This window comes from Grampus griseus, assembly GCF_964374135.1.
Source record: "Grampus griseus genome assembly, chromosome: 2".
NCBI lineage: Eukaryota > Metazoa > Chordata > Mammalia > Artiodactyla > Delphinidae > Grampus > Grampus griseus.
This window is the reverse complement of record NC_139018.1, coordinates 8,511,665-8,531,106: the sequence shown is the minus strand read 5'-3', so window position 1 is coordinate 8,531,106 and position 19,442 is coordinate 8,511,665. Positions and strand designations below refer to the sequence as shown.

Genomic DNA, 19,442 nt, shown 5'->3' with positions numbered 1-19,442 from the left:
GGATGCTCCTTGTACAAAGACTCTAGGACTCTGACTTTACACCAGTATCTCCTGGCCCTCTATACAAGTATATCCCAACTCTTTTCATGTCATTATACACAAAGAGATACTTTCTCAGTACTCTGTGGTAAGGTGACAGAGGGCAACCAGCCAACCTAGGATCGAGGGAATACATCTCACACACAAGAAACCCAGTTACCAGACACACTGGTTAGGAAAATCTGCTATGACAATAGCTCATCATAACGGTAATAGGTCTATAATCAACACCATACAAAGTACACTGAAATAGTTGGTAATATTAAAACAAGGAAAGGAAAGGAGGAAGAGGGAAAACAAGGAGATAGGACAGTAGAGAGGCAGTTAGACAGGAAAGTTCAATCCCAAAGATTCAACTAAATGAGTTTAAACTCACCTATTATAAAGCTTCTCATAAAAGCTTTTATTAGGTAGTGTTATATGAATATTGGGTAATGTAAGTTCCAGCACATAGTGAGAATTGCTGATTGCTTTATCTTGAAACTCTGTCATTTCTACAGGGTCTCCTGGCATCACCATCTAAAACATAACAGTTTAGTGCAAAAAAAAGAAGAAAAAAAGCATCAAATAACCATTTTATATTTAAAATAGTAGTAGCATCTTCTTACCCGACCCATACGACTTGTATGTGGGCAAATAAATAAGCATGTAACTTTTAACCAAGGGAAAAAAATAGATATTATTCAATCTTGGAGCTAAAAATATGGCAAAAAACAGTATACAAAGTATGTTTTTAAAGAGAAAGCATTAAGAGCTATCTGATAGAGGGTAACTCCTTTGTTGCTTGCTCACACTGTTACTTTACCTGTTCATTTTCAAACATCACCCTACGAGAAGAGAAGGGAGACGGGGCTGGTCTTCTCAGGTCACAAACGTCTTTCAGGGAATGAGCGCCTCCTTCCTCTTCTTCCTGGTAGTGGCCATCACTCTCTTCTGCTTCCTCAGCTGCTATTCTCTCCAAAATGGAATGCATGGCTGGTGGGTTTACTTTCAGTACAATTCTGATAGCAAAGACAATTTTAAAAATCAAGATCTAAGTGTAAACTGCAAAACTAACTTGTATACAAACTAATACAGGGCTTCCCTGGTGGCACAGTGGTTGAGAGTCCGCCTGCCGATGCAGGGGACACGGGTTCGTGCCCCGGTCCGGGAAGATCCCACATACCGCGGAGCGGCTGGGCCCGTGAGCCATGGCCGCTGAGCCTGCGTGTCTGGAGCCTGTGCTCCGCAACGGGAGAGGCCACAACAGTGAGAGGCCCACCTACCGCAAAAACAAACTAATAGAAAGCCCGCTGATTAAATCATTACTGATAGGCGTCAACTTCTCTACAAAGTCTAATTATATCTAACGCAACCCACTCCTGAGCATGCTGTAAACTTAAAAGTGTGGAATTGATGAAACAAGCAAATAAAAGAAGGGCATTAACATTTTATACTTGGATAACTGGAAAATCTGATCTTTTGAGAACAAAAGGGCTATTTTAAAATTTCATTACCAAACTTACTTACAAAACAGAAACAGACTCACAGATGTAGAAAACAAATTTATGGTTACCAAAGGGGTAAGGGGGTGGGGGAGAGATAAATAAGGAGTAGCAGATATACACTACTATATATAAAGTAGACAAACAACAAGATCCTACTGTATAGCAAAGGCAACTATATTCAATATCCTGTAATAAACCATAATGGAAAAGAATATGATAAAGAATGTGTGTGTCTGTGTGTGTGTATGTGTAATATATATATATACATATATACATATACACATACATATATATATATCTGAATCACTTTGCCATATACCAGAAACATAGTATTGTAAATCAACTATACATCAGTTAAACAAATTTTTTTTTTAATTTCATTAACAGCGAGCAAGTTTTACCTAAGAATTCTATTTATTATCATTAAACCAAATCCTTCTACATTCCAGCTGTTCGGCTTATGAAATACTTGCATACCTAAGAAACCTCATGCTATATAAATTGTCCAAATGGAAGAAGGAGAGTTTGATTAGAGAATATTTTCAGAACTGCAACAACAAAGTAATCTTTTCCTTCAGGAATTTCAATAATAAAAGACTTGTGTTATTGGTGGTGTTTTGTAGCTACAAACTCAAAATATCAAGAGCTAAGAGCCTCTGATGACATTAGCTTCTGCCCCAGACTAATGCCAGCCCTTTCCTAATTCTCTGCAGCATGTCACTAGCACAAGGCTTTGTAGCCTCCTTTTCATCCCACCAGCCTGCCGTCATGATGAGACATGGCACGCTCAAACAAAACAGCTGTGTAGCATCTATAATAGCTTTCTTTTTCCTAAGAAGGTATTGCCAGTTGGTTCTAGTTATAAACTAAAACAACTGTTTCCTAATTTACAGATATCCTAATGTAAACTGTGCTTTCAAATTACTTAATTGAAGTAGATTCGTTTCTTATGATGAAAACTCCTGCTCATGATCAGCTGTGCGCCGACCAGGCCTGTCCTAGGAGTCTGATAGGTCTGACACATAGGGTACGGGGGTGTAAAAGAAGGCAGGTAGAAAGTGGCACAAGAAAGATCACTTTAATTCTTAAGAGAGGATTCATGAACTCAGTTTTCAATATAATAAAGGATCATTATTTTGGGTAAACTAAGTTCTTTTAAATGTAATCCAAGGGACTTCCCTGGTGGCGCAGTGGTTAAGAATTTGTCTGACAATGCAGGGGACATGGGTTCAGAGCCCTGGTCTGGTAAGATCCCACATGCCGTGGAGCAACTAAGCCCGTGTGCCACAACTACTGAGCCTGTGCTCTGGAGACCGCGAGCTACAACTACTGAGCCCACGTGCCGCAACTAATGAAGGCCACGCGCTACAGCCCGTGCTCCACAACAAGAGAAGCCACCGCAATGAGAAGCCTGTGCACCGCAACAAAGAGTAGCCCTCGCTCGCTGCATCTAGAGAAAGGCCGCGCACAGCAACAAAAACCCAACGCAGCCAAAAAACAAATAAATAAATTTTTAAAAAGAGAAAAAAAAAAATGTAATCCAAGCCCACTATCAGGCTAATTTAAAGAATGATTTCTCCTGCCCAAGAAATCCTGAAGCAGTGGTTCTCTAAATCCAACTGCACATTGGTATCACCTACTGTAGTTTCATTTTTTTAATTGCAGTATAGTTGATTTACAATGTTGTGTTAATTTACAGCAAAGTGATTCAGTTATACATATACATGTATATATATATATTCTTGTTCATATTCTTTTCCACTATGGTTTATCACAGGATATTGAATATAGTTCCCTGTGCTATACAGTAGGCCCTTGTTGCTTATTCATTCTATATATAATAGTTTGCATCCGCTAATCCCAAACTCCCATTCCATCCCTCCCCCATCCCACCTCCCCCTTATCAACCACAAGTCTGTTCTCTATGTCAGTGAGTCTATTTCTGTTTCCTAGTTAAGTTCATTTGTGTCATATTTTAGATTCCACATATAAATGATATCATTGGTATGTCCTTCTCTTTCTGACTCACTTCACTTAGTATGATAATCTCTAGTTCCTTCCATGTTGCTGCAAATGGCATTATTTCATTCTTTATTATGGCTGGGAAGTATTCCATCGTATATATGCTCCACATCTTCTTTATCCATTCATCTGTCAGTGTACATTGAGGTTGTTTCCATGGCTATTGTGAATAGTGCTGCTATGAACATATCACCTGGTGTATTTTTAAACTATACTGATGCCCAGGTTCTATCTCAGAATCTCAACGTGGGGCGCAAGAATCAGTGTTTTGTAAAAGCTCCCCAGATTTGAAAATACTTTCCTAAAACAATCACTGATTATAAAGTTCATCTGATAATTAACCAAATGGTGCTGTATGATACCTCTTGTACTAAAGCCCTTTTCAAAAATGAACTGCTTTTAGAATGGTTATGATTCTTTTGTCCATCTAATTAGGCTAAGTAACTTGAGGCCGGAGAACACATTTTATATGTCCATCTCTGTCAGTATCTCACAGGCACCTCTGATAAAGTAGTACATATTTTTTATTTAATTTTTCCATCTTCCTCAGGGTTTTCTCATCAAGGCTGGATATTTTTAGCTTAAATTTAATAGCCAAAATGTCAGTCAAAAAAGCTATAGCAACTTGTTTCTGAAAGGAAAGTCTCATTAAATGTATGTATCATGTCCATTTGCTTACTCACCGCGGCCAGTCAAAGTCATCTGATGACGCTGTGTCTCCATCTCCTCCACTAGTCACGTGGAAAAAGTTAATGGATGGTTCTCCTTTATCCTCCTGGAATGACCCTAATAAAACAAGACTGATTCATGGAGATGCACTTCTTCTCCAACACTAAGAGAAAAGATACTTTCCTCCTTCGAGGAGCAAAGATCCTCTAAATCAGGGACATAATGCAGTGTTAAGTTCTACAACATTTATTCATTTATTCCTGCTGCACGTGTACATGTGGGGAGACAGGATAAGCAGATAAATTAAATTAAATGCTGTTTTCTGCTCAAACTCAAATTCTTAGGTATGAATGTTCAACGTGTAAGGTGCATAATCATAACATATTAAATATAAGGGACTTCCCTGGCAGTCCAGTGGTTAAGACTCCGTGCTCCCAATGCAGGGGGCAAGGTTCAATCCCTGGTCAGGGAACTAAGATCCCGCATGGCACGGCCAAATAAATAAATAAATAAATAAATAAATAAGCATAACATATTAAATATAGTAGTTACCACTTACTGAGTGCCACTTAGTGATTATTCTTCATAAAAGTTTATGCAGTTAGTCTAGGAACAGATTTTTTTAATGTAGTTATTTTAAGAAATAACTACATTTCTTAAATGTCTATTTTGTACCATGCACTGTAAGAATTACTTCTTCACAATAACCCCATATATGTTTTTTCATTCCATTTTACAAAGAATGACTTTCCACCAGAATAATGAGTTTCTTATCACTAGAGATAAGGGAAGATTCCAGATAACCCCTAAAGGCCTTTCCATGAAATCATAACTGGCAAGTCAATTTTAAATACCTCTAATGATATGTAAAACTCAGAGAAAACAAGGGAAGGAAAACTGCAGCCTACAGAGAAGGAGGCGAGCAGAAAGAGGAGGAGAGGGTTACTTAAAACAGATTTTACAAAGAAAAGTCACTACTAATATGATGGTTGAAAGCCATCTAGTGTCAGACTTGGGTTTGAATCTTGATTCCACCGTTTATTACTACATTGACCTTGGGACGTAGCTCTTCGGAAGTCGACAGATTCCTCACTTATAAACGATAAGAATAATTGGAAATAATAAGCCTACCGTAACTATGATGATTAAAGGAAACAAGATAATGTGTGTGAAGTGCTCAGCACACAGCAAACATAGAGTGGCACTCAATAAATTTTGGCTACTATTAGCCCTACAACAAGTAAGTAGTAGGTCGTATTAAAATGTAGGCTAAAGCACTACATTCTCAAAGTGAGTAAGTCATCACGCATTGTAGTTTCTTTTCAAAAACTGACAGATACCACGTTTGCATACAGTATTAGAAAAAAGCTGTTACACCTGCTTTCTAACATATGTTCTTTAATTTTATTGTATTGAGGGGCTGTCATATACTTTTCTTAATGTAAGTTTCAGTAGCAGTTGTTAGTTTCTAGTCTGGCTCTTTTACAGGCATGGTCAATCTTACCAACTAGTTCTCTAAAGGTAAGTTCCAATTTAACTTGTTCAGGGGTTGATCCTCCTAGGAATTCAGTCTTAAATTCTAGATCTGTGAATGCTAAATGAAGAATCTCCTTCTGAAGTGACTTCTTAAACCATGGTCCTCTCTCTTGATCTGAGCGAAGATCAGGTATTGGGAAGCGAACAGAAAGGTTTAATACTGGCGTGGCAACTTGTACTGATATCCGACAATTTGCAGGATTATGTGAGTCATCTAGAAATACTTCAGTGAAAGCTTTGTGCTAAAACAACAAAAATATGCCAAAATGTTAAATTAAGCAAATAAACATAAATGACACTAGTATTCAACATTACAATATACATAATCACTATTTCCTCATTCAGGATAATGTATTAACACACAATTCATATTAACTACTATCATATTAATTTAGTGTAATGAAATTTTATAATGCAACAGCTACTGACAAAAGTCAAAACTACTGGCAAAAGTTAAATCCTCACATAAAAAAATTAATTAAAATAAAAACTGAACCAAAGTGAAGACACAGGTGCTATACATGTATATGTATCTTACTACAGACTATAAAGAATAATGTGTAAATTAGCTTATCAACAATCTCAATATGGTTAAAAATCACTATAGTACCCAGCATTCAATTTGAAGAATTTATCCACCAACATGCTACTTAAAGACTTCAGTGTGAAATCCGATGAATTATACCAAGTGCAAAGGCCCATCCCTGACTCATCTTTGTATTTCCAGGACTAAGCCCAGGCCTGGCACATCACAGGTTCTAAATAAATATTCCCTAAATGACTCACTCTGAGTTCCCCCCTAAATGGCTCACTCTGAGCTCCCATCCAACCCAAGGGTATGATGCCATCAAATGACTCTTAGAAACCAAAACACGTATGCACCAGTTACTTAAAGCCACATTATAATAAAAGGGTCAAAGAACATGCCCTTCAGATAAAAGTCTATTTCTATTTTTTCTCTAAAATGAATTAAAACTTATGAAGCTTTAGTCCAGCGTACAGTGTAGGTGATAACAATCCTCAATTTCACGGATCAGTCTCTAACCACCTAGATTAGAAAGTTCCATTTTTATGCTAAGACTTGGATCCTATTTTTTCTCTCCCTTATTTGACTTTCTAATACTAACCCCCACTCTCAGCAAAAATTGCTCAAGAGATAAAATCATCATCCCAGTACATCTATGGGTAACAGCAAATATAAACACTTGCCCCACAGAACTTAAAATAGCAATTGTTGACAATAAAAATTAAAGAATCTTGATTTAATGTGAATACTCACCACTAATTAAGGGAGAGGCAAATATGTAGAAAAATATCTTTTCCCTTTTCTTTTTAGACAAAGTTGTCTCTGTCTGTGCCTAATCCTAAAATTCCTAGCAGACACCTTACAAACCTGACTTACTTGATTAGCTTAGAAAAGACTCCAGGTACCAGATCTAAGTAAAAGTGATACAATGTGATGCTCCATAACACAATATGATAAATTATGTTCCCAATTTCAAGAGTATATTCTACATTATATGGGCTGCATTTTACAGGAGATTCAACTAGTTCATTATATGTGTGAATAAAGTTTTATCAAGATATTATAGTCACAGTTTATAAAATTCAGATAAACACAGAAAAGGAAATCTCATTTTACTACTCTTACATAATCAATGCTACCAAATGGTATATATCCATCCAGTCTTTTTCTATACAATTTTATTTACACAGTTATAATAAAAGTTTATGTGGAATAATATATTCTACATTTTCACTTCATACTTCTTCATGAGCCTTCTTCATGTTGCTGTACCCTCTTTATAGCCATCATTTAAAGTGGCAGCATAAAATTGCACTCAGTACATTAGCACAACTTATTTAGCTAGTCTACTATGTAGACATTAAAGATGCCTCCTTTTTTCATTATTACAAATGATGCCGTTTTAATAACGTATGCTATTTAACCTAGTAAGAATACTTCAGCTCAGAAATCATCCAATAAGCCTATTAGCTAGCTATGATCACGATGTGTGTTTGCAACTTTTTAAATACTTACCAGACTAATATGCTTATTATATGAAGTATACATGTGTGATGCCATCATCTCTACTGTAGTGAGCTTCTGTGGTTGAAGCAAAGAATTCAACCTGTCCACAATACTGATATCCAGCTCGCAAAACACTGGATTTAACTTAACTTGTAATTCTGCCTTCTGAGGAACAGAACTAAGTCTTGCCTGACTACCCTAAAAAGAAAAAAAAAAAGAAAAAGAAAGCATTAATATGATCACTAACAATTCTATAAAATTAAATTAAAACCTTGTGATTGTGATAAAATATACATCAAATGAAAATTTACAGGTGCTAATCACACAAAAAGATCTCTTACCTGGGGTCCTTTATTCTCAGAATGCTTATAATGAAGCTGAAGACACACAGGGGGGTGAGAATCAGTTTGTTCTTTGGAATGGAACATTAAAAGCTTAAAAACAAAGATGAAGATAAATGAAATGTACAATATTAAGCTATAATTAATCACATGAATTAATAGAGGAGCTAATATAATAGCGGAAAGAGCTTTTTGAAGTCAGAAAGGCTGGTTTAAGCTTTAGTTTTGTCACTTACTAGCAACGTGACTTTTAGACAAATTAGTTAACTTCTGAAATACTTAGTATCACATCTGCAAAATGTATGTGAGGATTCAAATAAAGCGCTTTGAAAATAAAATAAGTCACAAGGGCAAAGTAACAGCAATAAAAATGTCATTTTGATAGCTTTTAAAAGTTTCTCTAGGACATGCTTTTAGGATAGGAAAAAAATCAGATTAACGATAAATGGGCACAAGACATTTCACTTATCTTGAACAGTGCTTAGCACATAGTAGGCATTCAATAACTATTTGTTGAATAATAGAATTCTTCTGAAATTAAGAGTGCTTGGAAAATGAGTGAAATTAAGTCATTTGTCCCATAAACTGACTCTAAAACAAGTCAACTCTAAAAATGTAACACACTCTTATAATGGCCTTAAAGGCCACACTTAAAAATCTGTTTCAGGACTTCACTGGTGGCGCAGTGGGTAAGACTCTGTGCTCCCAATGCAGGGGGCCCAGGTTCCATCCCTGGTCAGGGAACTAGATCCCACATGCATGCTGCAACTAAGAGTTCACATGCCACAACAAAGGAGCCCGCCTGTCGCAACTAAGGAACCCATGTGCCGCAACTAAGGAGCCCTGGAGCCGCAAATAAGGAGCCCGCCTGCCACAACTAAAACCTGCTGCAACCAAATAAATAAATTTTTTTAAAAATCTGTTTCAACAAAATATAAATGCCAACACCACAAAAAACTTCTTCCTATACAACTTCCTATGCCTTTTTAAAGAAAATCATTGCTGTTCACACAATTCTTAACAAGCAAGACATTTAAAGACTAATCCTAAAAGAAAAGTATCAGCATTTACCTCTGTATAGTGAGGAGGAACAGAATGAAAATCAGTCGGAAACAGGCATTCCAAAAGTTCCATTTGCCCTATGGACATATCAGTACTGAAATATCTAGAAGCTGATCTTTGTCTTTGTTCATAGGATACTTTGATGCCAGTACCTATAAATCTGTTATAAAAAAAATGCATCATTTAAGAGTATCCATATATTTCTAGATTAAACAATGTGTCAAAGAATAGTACACAACTGTTAATACCTACCTGTTCTGACAAGTTCAAATTGTTAGTAATAACTAATATTCTTAATGATATTAACCAGAAAGACTGCTTCAAATTCCCCATTCCCTGACATAAGATAAAGAAATCAGATCTGCTGATAAGAAATCACCCAGGACGTATTTCCCAACACTGCCCTTCCCTCTTCTACATTTTAAAATTTACACTTCAGGGCTTCCCTGGTGGCGCAGTGGTTGAGAGTCCGCCTGCCGATGCAGGGGACACGGGTTCGTGCCCCGGTCCGGGAGGATCCCACATGCCGCGGAGCGGCTGGGCCCGTGAGCCATGGCCGCTGGGCCTGTGTGTCCGGAGCCTGTGCTCCGCAACAGGAGAGGCCACAACAGTGAGAGGCCCGCGTACCACAAAAAAAAAAAAAAAATTTATGCTTCAGTGGATAAAATCTTTCAAATCTGTAAAATATATGTACATAGTTTCTTAAACTTATCTAGAAGGATCATGCAATATTTTTAAAACTTTAGTCAGTGGAGCTCAAATGAAGGTCTACCTCTAGTTTTTGTTGCATTTATTGTATTTCCTACTGGCAGATATTTGAAACCTTATCAAAAATATGAAGAAAAAATGTTTTTGCAGCTTTATAATAAATATTATGGTCCTAACCTGTAGAGTTTCTGTTGCTAGATATAAAAACTACTTTGTATATTAATTTTAATACTTCAAAAAAGTTAAAGTTAAAATGAAAGCCCAAAGCGTTCTCTAAAAATAGGAATATATGTGCCTAAGCCATTACATAAAATAACATATGAATGGACAATTTATAGGTCACTCTCATGTTAAAATGAATAGTATTTGCACATTAACAATATTATATGTACTTACAAACTTAATTATCTCCTCATCTATTAGGACTCAACCCATAAAAAGATCAGTGGCTATTTGAACAGCTTTGATTTTTTTTTTTTTTTTTAAGCAGAAGTTGAAAATGTAGCGTCCAAGCTCAGGATGAGCCTTGGTATCAATTCCCTCCCCATGGCCAGCAGCGTATGAATCACCTTCAAGTCCCTTTGCATTAGCCCATTCTACGCTCACCACCACTGCCATCTCTACCAAACCTGTGACAGTAAGAACTATTTTTATGATCATAATGGTGTCAGTGGGGAATGAAGGCAAAATGTGGGCAAAGAAACTTGGCAAGGGCAGGGCAGGGAACTAAAGAAAAGATAATTTAGACAACCCCAAATTATATAGATCTTATATCTGAATGTTTCACATGCCAAATAACCTGAATGAGAGATTCTATGGTAAACATCTTTGCAGCACTGCAAGAAAACCACACTCACTCCACTCATTTACAAATATTTAAAATGTGAATTGGAAAAACAAATGGAGATAGGTAGGTATTGTAGATAAATGAAAAGTCCACATTTGGTTCTTTTTCAAGGATCATTAATAAATATAAAAGTTTACCTAAGGTGATCATGTGAGCAAGCTTCTGCAAATACCGCTCGGAAAGACTTAAAATCTTCTGTTGAAAATCTTGCTGGATCAATCTTTTCTATACAAGTAAAGAAAGCTATCGCCATAGGTGTCAATGGATTAAGGTTCAATGATGTTTCAGGTGGAGATAAAGGATCGATGTGAAGCACAGAGATTGAAAAAGTTCCCACAGCTAGTCTAAAAATAAATTCAGGCCTGGATTCATCCACTGAAACAGATCTAGAGGGGAGAGCTGAAATACATGTGTTAAAATTATATTCATAAAAAAGTTAATAGTTAAAACAATCCATTATATCAAAATTATAAAACATTTACTCGTGTGTTAATTTTAAAATTAAACCTGAGGTTTTAGTCTCAAAAAACATGTGATCACACATTTTGAGTGATAGTAAACGAGTAAAATAAACTAATCTTTCTGCATTTTATATCCAAGATCCTTGATACTTGAAGGACAAAAAAAAAATTGTTACAATAGGAAACATATGAACAAAACTTTTGCATTAATAAAACTGTATTGGAAAAAGTCAGAGATTAACCAAAAGCTGCTCTTCAAATTTTCCTTTAAGCCTGTGTCTATTTCAATTAAATTTTGCAGAAAAGAAACTTGAGGTTCTCTTTCAAGGAAAGTGTAAACGTGAAACAAAAATCAGATAGTTGATTGAGACCCCTAAACTGTAATAATAATAAGAAACTTCTGGTGTACTTTTTACTAAAAATATTTAAGTATTTAAATACACAAAGAATACAATAAGTAGGCACCTATTCTGAAACACTTCACAGTGAATTGTTCAACAATGCTTCATTTTGTTTCTAAATTTTGTTAAATAGCCTAGACCAAAGAAAATTTTATGAAAAAGAATAGAATGGCATTTTTTAAAAACAATTTTTTTTAATTTTTAAGTTTTTAAAAATTCCAGGGGAAACTATCAACAGATGTCTTTTTTTTACTTACCAGTCTTCTGTAAAGATGCTGGGTGAACTAGGCTGGATGGTAATGCTGACCCTCTTACTGGCTGTTCTTTATGATGATCAAGGAAATCTCCCCAAGTTGGCTGAAGCTATAAAATAATTTTTTTAAAGCACATGAATAAAGTGCAAAATTTTAGAAGCAACTTTTCAAGAACAGAACAAAAATTAATTAATACTTTACCACAGTAGTACTTAACGGAGATCCTGCTGGTGTGTTTGTATATGTACTAGTTAATGATAACTCAAGGTCCATATTTGGGGGTTCCCCAAGGGGTGGAAGAGAAGAGAGACTATGGGACATGTCCATATCAGCCATGGAGAAGAAAACTTCTTCTTCTAGACAGAATTAAACTTTGTCAGTTTTATTATAATTCCAATTCACATCTTTAAATAAGTTCATATATATTAATATCATATTCTTCCCTCAGGTTATCTGAGATATAGTGATGTCCTAAATTTTATGTTACTTCAAATGGGGTAATTTCTTTGGAACCAAGATATTAATGTCATAGTAAAAACTCAACTGAATATAGATTAACAAAAGGTTAAGCTAGCCCACTGGTGAACTTTTTAAAAAAATATATGATAAGCTGCATTACATGGTATGATGTAATGTCATTAACTGTCATATGATTTTAAAATAATCCAGATTTTTAAATAGTATAAATATCTTGCAATCTCTGGCTTCATATGGATACAGCTATTTCTTAAAAAAAAAAAGAGTTGAATATTTTATTTAGAATTTTATTTATGTTTTACTTCTTTCTAGAGACTGTTTTACCCTCATGCAAATGAAGTTTCTTATGGCGAAAATTTCTTGAGTAGACTTGAATTTTTTATTTAGTTCAACATTCCATACTTAAATTGATTCTTATTATTCGTGGTATTAGTGCTTACACATTCTGAAATGCAAAGTAAACTGGATAAAGATTATATTTACATTTAATTGATAGAAAGATTAATGGACAAAGGTTTCTATGTAAAGAAAACTACTGTAAATCATTATGTGAGCACATAAGAATTTGACAAAATGAATAATTACCCCCAATTTATCTTCTGTGTAAATCCACATTTTTAATTGACTTTCCTTAGAATAAATCATGATTTACAAAACAAAACTATACAATCAAAAGGGATACTGCAGCACATGCGTGCCAGTGCATCACTGTAAGGCTGTGGTTAGATCAACTTATAAATTTAAACCTTCTTGGATCTTCAGTTTTTTCATTACTAAACTCCATTTTACAGCAGTCAAAATTAAGTTTACCTTGCTCTATGATGATAATGTATGATTCTGAAGTCAACTTTTTGAGTTGCTTACCCCGGCTAGAAGGTGTACGAGCTGTTTCTGTCTCATAAAAGCTTTGCTCTGAGGATACACCCGCAGAGAGGGAATCTTTCCTCAAATAATACCGGTTTAATTCCATTTGAATTCGATATTCATCTTCTTGCTGCATGGGTCGATTTTTTCTGTCTTTATTAGCTAACCCGATTTTGCTTGAATTTTCTACAAGTATACAAAAGGAAAGCAAAACAGTAAATAAATTTGGAGTTAATTAATCATTTCTCTCCCAACCCACTTATCCAATATCAAGGGCAACTCAGTACCACAGTCAGTGCAAAACCAGCACTATTTAATATTAACTGGAGATCTAAGCAATAGCTCTAAGCAGCCAGCTAGGAATCAGAAGATCTGATCTCTGATAGATAAGTCATTAAAAATTTTAAGTGCGTGCTATTGAATGTGTTTAAGAATTACACCTTCTCAGTTGTATGAAGTACTACCCCCAACCAAGGAAGTAAGCCAGTCAGTTCTGAAAATGTTATGTATATGATACAAAGAATCTGAACCCCAATTTGTGCCAGGATAATACAATTTGAAAGATCCAATCAAATTTAACTATTGAGGATTCTTAGTCACAATACAATACAGCTTTTTTTTCTTTTTTGGCTGCATTGGGTCTTCGTTGAAAGGAAGCCAGGCACGGGCTTTCTCTAGTTGCAGCGAGCAGGGGCTACTCTTCATTGCCGTGCGTGGGCTTCTCATTGCAGTGGCTTCTTTTGTTGCGGAGCACGGGCTCCAGGCATGTGGGCTTCAATAGTTGCAGCACACGGGCTCAGTAGTTTCAGCATGCAGGCCCTAGAGTGCGTGGGCTTCAGTAGTTGCAGCACGCAGGCTCAGTAGTTGCGGTGCACAGGCTTAGTTGCTCCGTGCTTGTGGGATCTTCCCAGACCAGGGATCGAACCTGTGTCCCCTGCGTTGGTAGGCGGACTCTTAACCACTGTGCCACCAGGGAAGTCCCTACAATACAGCTTTAAGTTCACACATTTCCTATATGGTAATACAATTCCCTATTTGTATGCTATACATTTTAGCTAAAAAGTTTTAAAGAATTAGAAATAACAACAGAGTTATACTTGCCTGGTCCAGCAATAGCTGCTAACATATCCAAAAGCAAGTGCACCTGCCTTGGCGACAGGAATAGATGTATAGAGTCTATCTGTCCATCAATATCCAACTTGAAAAAAAAAAGAAGAAAACTACTCAGGATGAATACTCTTTATAAACTCATCATGACAAATCCCAGTACATTTTAATGCACTAAGAGGAATACTGATCATTTAGCCTTGGATTCCTTTACCTAAGGTTCTCTCTACTAATCCACACAATCTAAATGAAAAGATATAAGGCCAACAACTGTTGTTTTAAGAGGGAAAATCCTCCTGAGAAATTCCATGTTGGCAAGTCCAATGTCATACTTTGTGTCTCTCTGAGTTTTCTGAGTATTTAAGGTATTTGAGGAGGCCTTAAGATACAGTCTCCAAGAAAGAATATCTATAGCGGTAACAGAGTAATCATTCCCATCATGATTTCAAAAGACCCAAACCATAATCTTTAAAGCTTGATTCAAGCCAAGAGCAAATAAAGTTGGCTTTCATAAGTTTGCCCACAGATCACACTCCTTTGTAGAACATGCAAGGACCTTCTCTATCAACAGTGTGTCCCTGTGAATGCCCTCTGTGCTCCACAAAGCCCACTCTCCACTGGGCATGGAGCCACAGCAGAAAGAGGGGGCTCATGTGGAATTCCCTTCTCTTTTCCAACTCCCTGTCCATTTTTCCTTCTAGAAATAAAAGCCCGATCCCACTCTCACCCTGATTCTTTTGGCGTATACGCTAACAAAAGCAATTACCCTGTTCTCTACATCACATTCTGGAAAGTTGAATATGCTCGCCTTACTTTTCATTCACCTCCTCTTATTTTTAATGTTAACACGGACTCCTATTATCTTTATGCCATTATACAATTTAAAAATAATTCAATTAAGAAAATACTTATATTTGGGAAATGGCATCTTTCCCAGGCGAAAAACAAATTTCTTCTGATTGTAAGAACAAAAAATAAAATAAATTACATAGTGACTTTGAGAAATTTCCATGATCTAACTAATAAAATAATACATTCTCCAATAATAATAATAATCATTATTACCAACTTTTTTTTTTGCGTACTGGGGCACTGTGTTAGATGCTTTTATTTCCTCTAATTCTTAGTACTGTTCCGGTCTTACAGATGAGAAAACAGTTCACAAAGATTAAGTGATTTGCGCAAGGCCATCTAACAGATCCAGAGCCAGGATTTTAAGCTAAGCTGACCCGCGGAGTGCTGGTTTCATGGGGCCTCCTTACTGACTGCTGACATCCCAGGCCATAAATCAACAAGGAGTTAAGGCTGGGGACAGTGGGAAGATCTCTTTTTGATTATATGCTGAACTTAAAACCTTTCTATGTATGTTCACATGTACTCAGTGGCTCCCTCTTCCACATTCCCACAGCCATGTCTATGCCCTTATTTTATCTTTTATTAAGACCAAGATTGCATTCCGTTCATCTCTGCATCTGTCCCAAGAACTTGTATGGGGTCTGGCATACAGTAGTCACTCAAATGTCTAGAGCTAGTTAGATAAGTGAATATACAAATAAATAAACCCTGATATCTTCTCAAACTACATTTTACACAGATTATATGGAAGATTAGTTTTCAGAGTCTGAAAATAATACCTGACAGACACATTGTTAACTGACTAAATACATACAAGTTTCCTGATTCTCCAGACTGTTCAATATTGTTCCCTAAGAAATGAGTACAGTTGTCTTTACACTGTCTTCAAAAAGCTATGAGACATCATGAAAAAAATCAATCTCTTTTCATAAGTATTATAAAAATGGACATTCCATTCAAAATACACATAGGTGGATAGTTTTACATACATGTGATTAAACATCCCCTTCAGTCAACTTGCTTTCCCAATCTCTCCTTCCTTTAACTTTATCATTTGATGATAATAGAGATTCTTTAAGATATTCCCAGTTATCTGAACTAATGAATGTTTCTGAAAGTGGAGGAAAGTAAGCATAGGAGACAGCTTCAAATCCTGAGCTGCAGCAGATGGGCAGAAAGCCCGTCTTCACCCGAACTCTGTCACCTACAGACAGAAGCACCAGCTGAGAGTAAAAACGCTGACTCCAAGACCACGGCCCCCTCGTCACAGGGTAATTTACAGCAACCAATCAGTGGGTCCCCGCATAGAGTAAAGGATGCCTGTGGCTTTCCTCTGTTTTTATCTACAGAAAATAGAACAAATACTTACCTTAGCTCCAGGAAGTACCTCATTCTGTTTCAATGTGAGACTCAACCCCAAACTACCGACTAGCCCTCCAATCTGCACCGGGTCAGAGGGTGCTGCCTCTGGCAAACTCCTAGTTAGTTGTGGGTGTGGCTCATAAACAATTCTGGGACTCCAGCTAGGGGACAGCTTTGGCTCAGCTTCCTACAGTAAGGCAATACGAAAAAAAGCAATTCTTTAAAATACCTTAATGTAAAGAAATTGAAATGCAAAATACAATTGTCAGTTTAAGAAGAATAAAGTATTTGACATGAAAACTGTATGATGTGACAATGGATAAACCAGTATTGTAGAGTTACCATGAAACAGCACAGTACCTTAATAAAGGCAAATCATGGAAAAGGACTTTATGAATAAAGCACAGTCTCTGTTCAAGTTCCATAATAAGAAAATTTAATAGACATTCTATAATTAAGAAAATAAGATTTGTGAAATAAAGTAAAAGATAAATCATTGAGTGACTAATTTATAAAAGGACTCTCCAATCTTAGAAGGGATTAACAAAGAGTTCCTTAATTATAAAACTTCTTTAAGATATGACTTGTAAGATACATTTTCAGTAATACATTCAGCATGTAAGGTAAATGTGAACATTACTTGATTTTATGTTTTACTGTAAAAAGGGTATTAGATGTTAATATATCATTTCCCTCTAAGACACAGAATCCAGTGTTTATCTAAGTAATACATAGCAAACTGGCAGAAACGGCATTAATTATAAATGTGAGTATTCTTAAATCTCCAAAATATATGCCCCCATTACTGAATATTTGTGTTAACTCTCACATCAGACGGAAACCTATTAGTACATATTACATATCCTAGGAAATTTTAAAAACCCTCATGTAAACCTTTCAAAAATCTATGATCTTGGTTTTTTGGTTTTTTGTTTTGTTTTCCTTACCGCTGGTGCAGTTGAACAAACTGGGGAAGATTTTGCTGATGCAGAAAACTCATCCCAGAAGAGAGACACTCCAGAGAGCTGAAGTAACTTGTGAGCAAAAGCTGTGGGTTGATGTACATTAATACCTGAGGACTCGTCAGCAGTTTCATCACAGTACATGGTTCTGAAAGTTAAAAACAAAAAGAGCATTTGCATAAAACTCCTAGGAAAACCTACTTGCAATTATAAGAAATGCACATCGCTGTTGAAGTTAAAGGAATTTTTCAAGTGTTAGCTCTTCTTAGAATATATCTAAAAGGTGGGTCAGCATTACCATGCTTTACTACAGTAAATATTTTCATGAAGAGACATTAAGCCCAACAAGGTAATGTTTTGAGGCTCCTAAATTTGGGGGAAAAAATTAATAACTTCCTGAAGTTAGTTTCAAGGAAAACAACTCCTGTGCTCCCTCACAAACATCTCTTGGTTAACAGGGACAGCATTTGGCTCCAAGTCACAAGTCTGACATGACATTTCTTTTTTTTTTTTTTTTTTCGCGGTACGGGGGCCTCTCACTGTTGTGGCCTCTCCCGTTGCAGAGCACGGGCTCCGGACGCGCAGGCTCAGTGGCCATGGCTCGCGGGCCTAGCCGCTCCACGGCATGTGGGATCTTCCCGGACCGGGGCATGAACCCGTGTCCCCTGCATCGGCAGGCGGACTCTCAACCACTGCGCCACCAGGGAAGCCCCTGACGTGACATTTCTTGAATTCCTGTAACTATTCTATGAGTCCTTATGACTCATCTTCAGCTTAAGTAAAATATTGTTGTGCTAAATGCATGAGATTTTAGAAATTTTTTAAATATACCATTTTAAGGTAATGCAACCTAATTTCAAAGATCTGTTAACAGTAACTGTTTCACTAATAGCTATGTTTTGTGAAAGAGACCAGAACTCAATAAAGGCCCCCAACAGATCCACATACAAAGTGTCTTTGGTGCTCGGTGTACCTACTTCTTTCTGCTTATCTCTGCTGGCAGCTCATGTGGCATTAAGACACAGGTGAAGAGTTACTACCTCAAAACAACACTCAGTAGTGGGTATGTAAATCAGTCCCTGTTTTAGAGCTATTTATAGGTGCTCCAAGTGGGCAAACACAGAAAACGAAAAGTGATGTGTTTACATCTTTTTAAGTAAATCACTATTGTACATATTAACCTTAAAATACCTTCACAGAATCTTCAAAGAAAACAACAGTCTTAGCCTAAAGCAGCACATAGACCAAATAAAGCAAAGCAAAAAAGCCTATCACATTAATGAGACACATCTAAATAGTACATTGTTCATATGAAAAAACTGAAACTCTCCAACAGGAGTACCTTAAATTTAGTACCACTCAAATAGTCATTATTTCGATTTGATATTAACTAAAAGAGAATTACCTGCTTTGTGAAATCAAATATTCAGAGCATTATATTATATACAATTATACCCCAACTGGTACTTTCAGTTTTCAATAATGGGATTAGAACACAACTTGGAGAAAAGCACTTTACTCAGAAATAATGTAATATATTAACTTAATACAAGCACCTCTAAACTCCAAAAGCATCCTGAAATCTAACGAGAGTCAGATTTTATTATTTACAAAGAAAAGAACAGGGTAATTTGCTTTCAGATATAAGAAGTCTTACCTTTCTATTCGAATTTCAAGTGCAGTTCCAGTTTTGGAATTTTCTGGCACATGTTCAATTCTCAAGACAGTGTCTATAAAAGTGACTTTTACTCTTCTTAGTACTAGAGTAAACAGGTAACCATCAACATGAGACCATGTGTATACTAAATAAAAACTTCTAATGAAAGGAATAAATACTAAATTAGTTTAATAAGAACTTACAAAATAAAAGTTGAATTTCTTTCCTTTAAAAAATCCCCAAATCTTGAGCTTTGTAATAGATATTTTGCCTTGCTGAGCACTTACCCATGTTACATC

At 36.2% G+C, this 19,442-nt stretch overlaps 1 protein-coding gene across 1 annotated transcript in view; it reads right to left on the bottom strand.

Annotated features, from left to right (window-relative positions):
• The window catches only part of ATG2B (autophagy related 2B), a gene marked incomplete at its 5' end in the record, with an annotated part of 77,676 nt that overhangs the window by 46,232 nt on the left and 12,002 nt on the right, over positions 1–19,442 (bottom strand). The window contains 15 exons of the mRNA XM_082647880.1: positions 416–558; positions 845–1,040; positions 4,232–4,334; positions 5,722–5,995; positions 7,795–7,983; positions 8,127–8,219; positions 9,198–9,348; positions 10,881–11,142; positions 11,863–11,968; positions 12,061–12,215; positions 13,201–13,386; positions 14,302–14,398; positions 16,532–16,711; positions 17,472–17,634; positions 19,144–19,246. Coding sequence (XP_082504006.1) covers positions 416–558; positions 845–1,040; positions 4,232–4,334; positions 5,722–5,995; positions 7,795–7,983; positions 8,127–8,219; positions 9,198–9,348; positions 10,881–11,142; positions 11,863–11,968; positions 12,061–12,215; positions 13,201–13,386; positions 14,302–14,398; positions 16,532–16,711; positions 17,472–17,634; positions 19,144–19,246 — 2,401 coding nt within the window. The remainder of the gene's footprint in view (positions 1–415; positions 559–844; positions 1,041–4,231; positions 4,335–5,721; positions 5,996–7,794; positions 7,984–8,126; positions 8,220–9,197; positions 9,349–10,880; positions 11,143–11,862; positions 11,969–12,060; positions 12,216–13,200; positions 13,387–14,301; positions 14,399–16,531; positions 16,712–17,471; positions 17,635–19,143; positions 19,247–19,442) is intronic.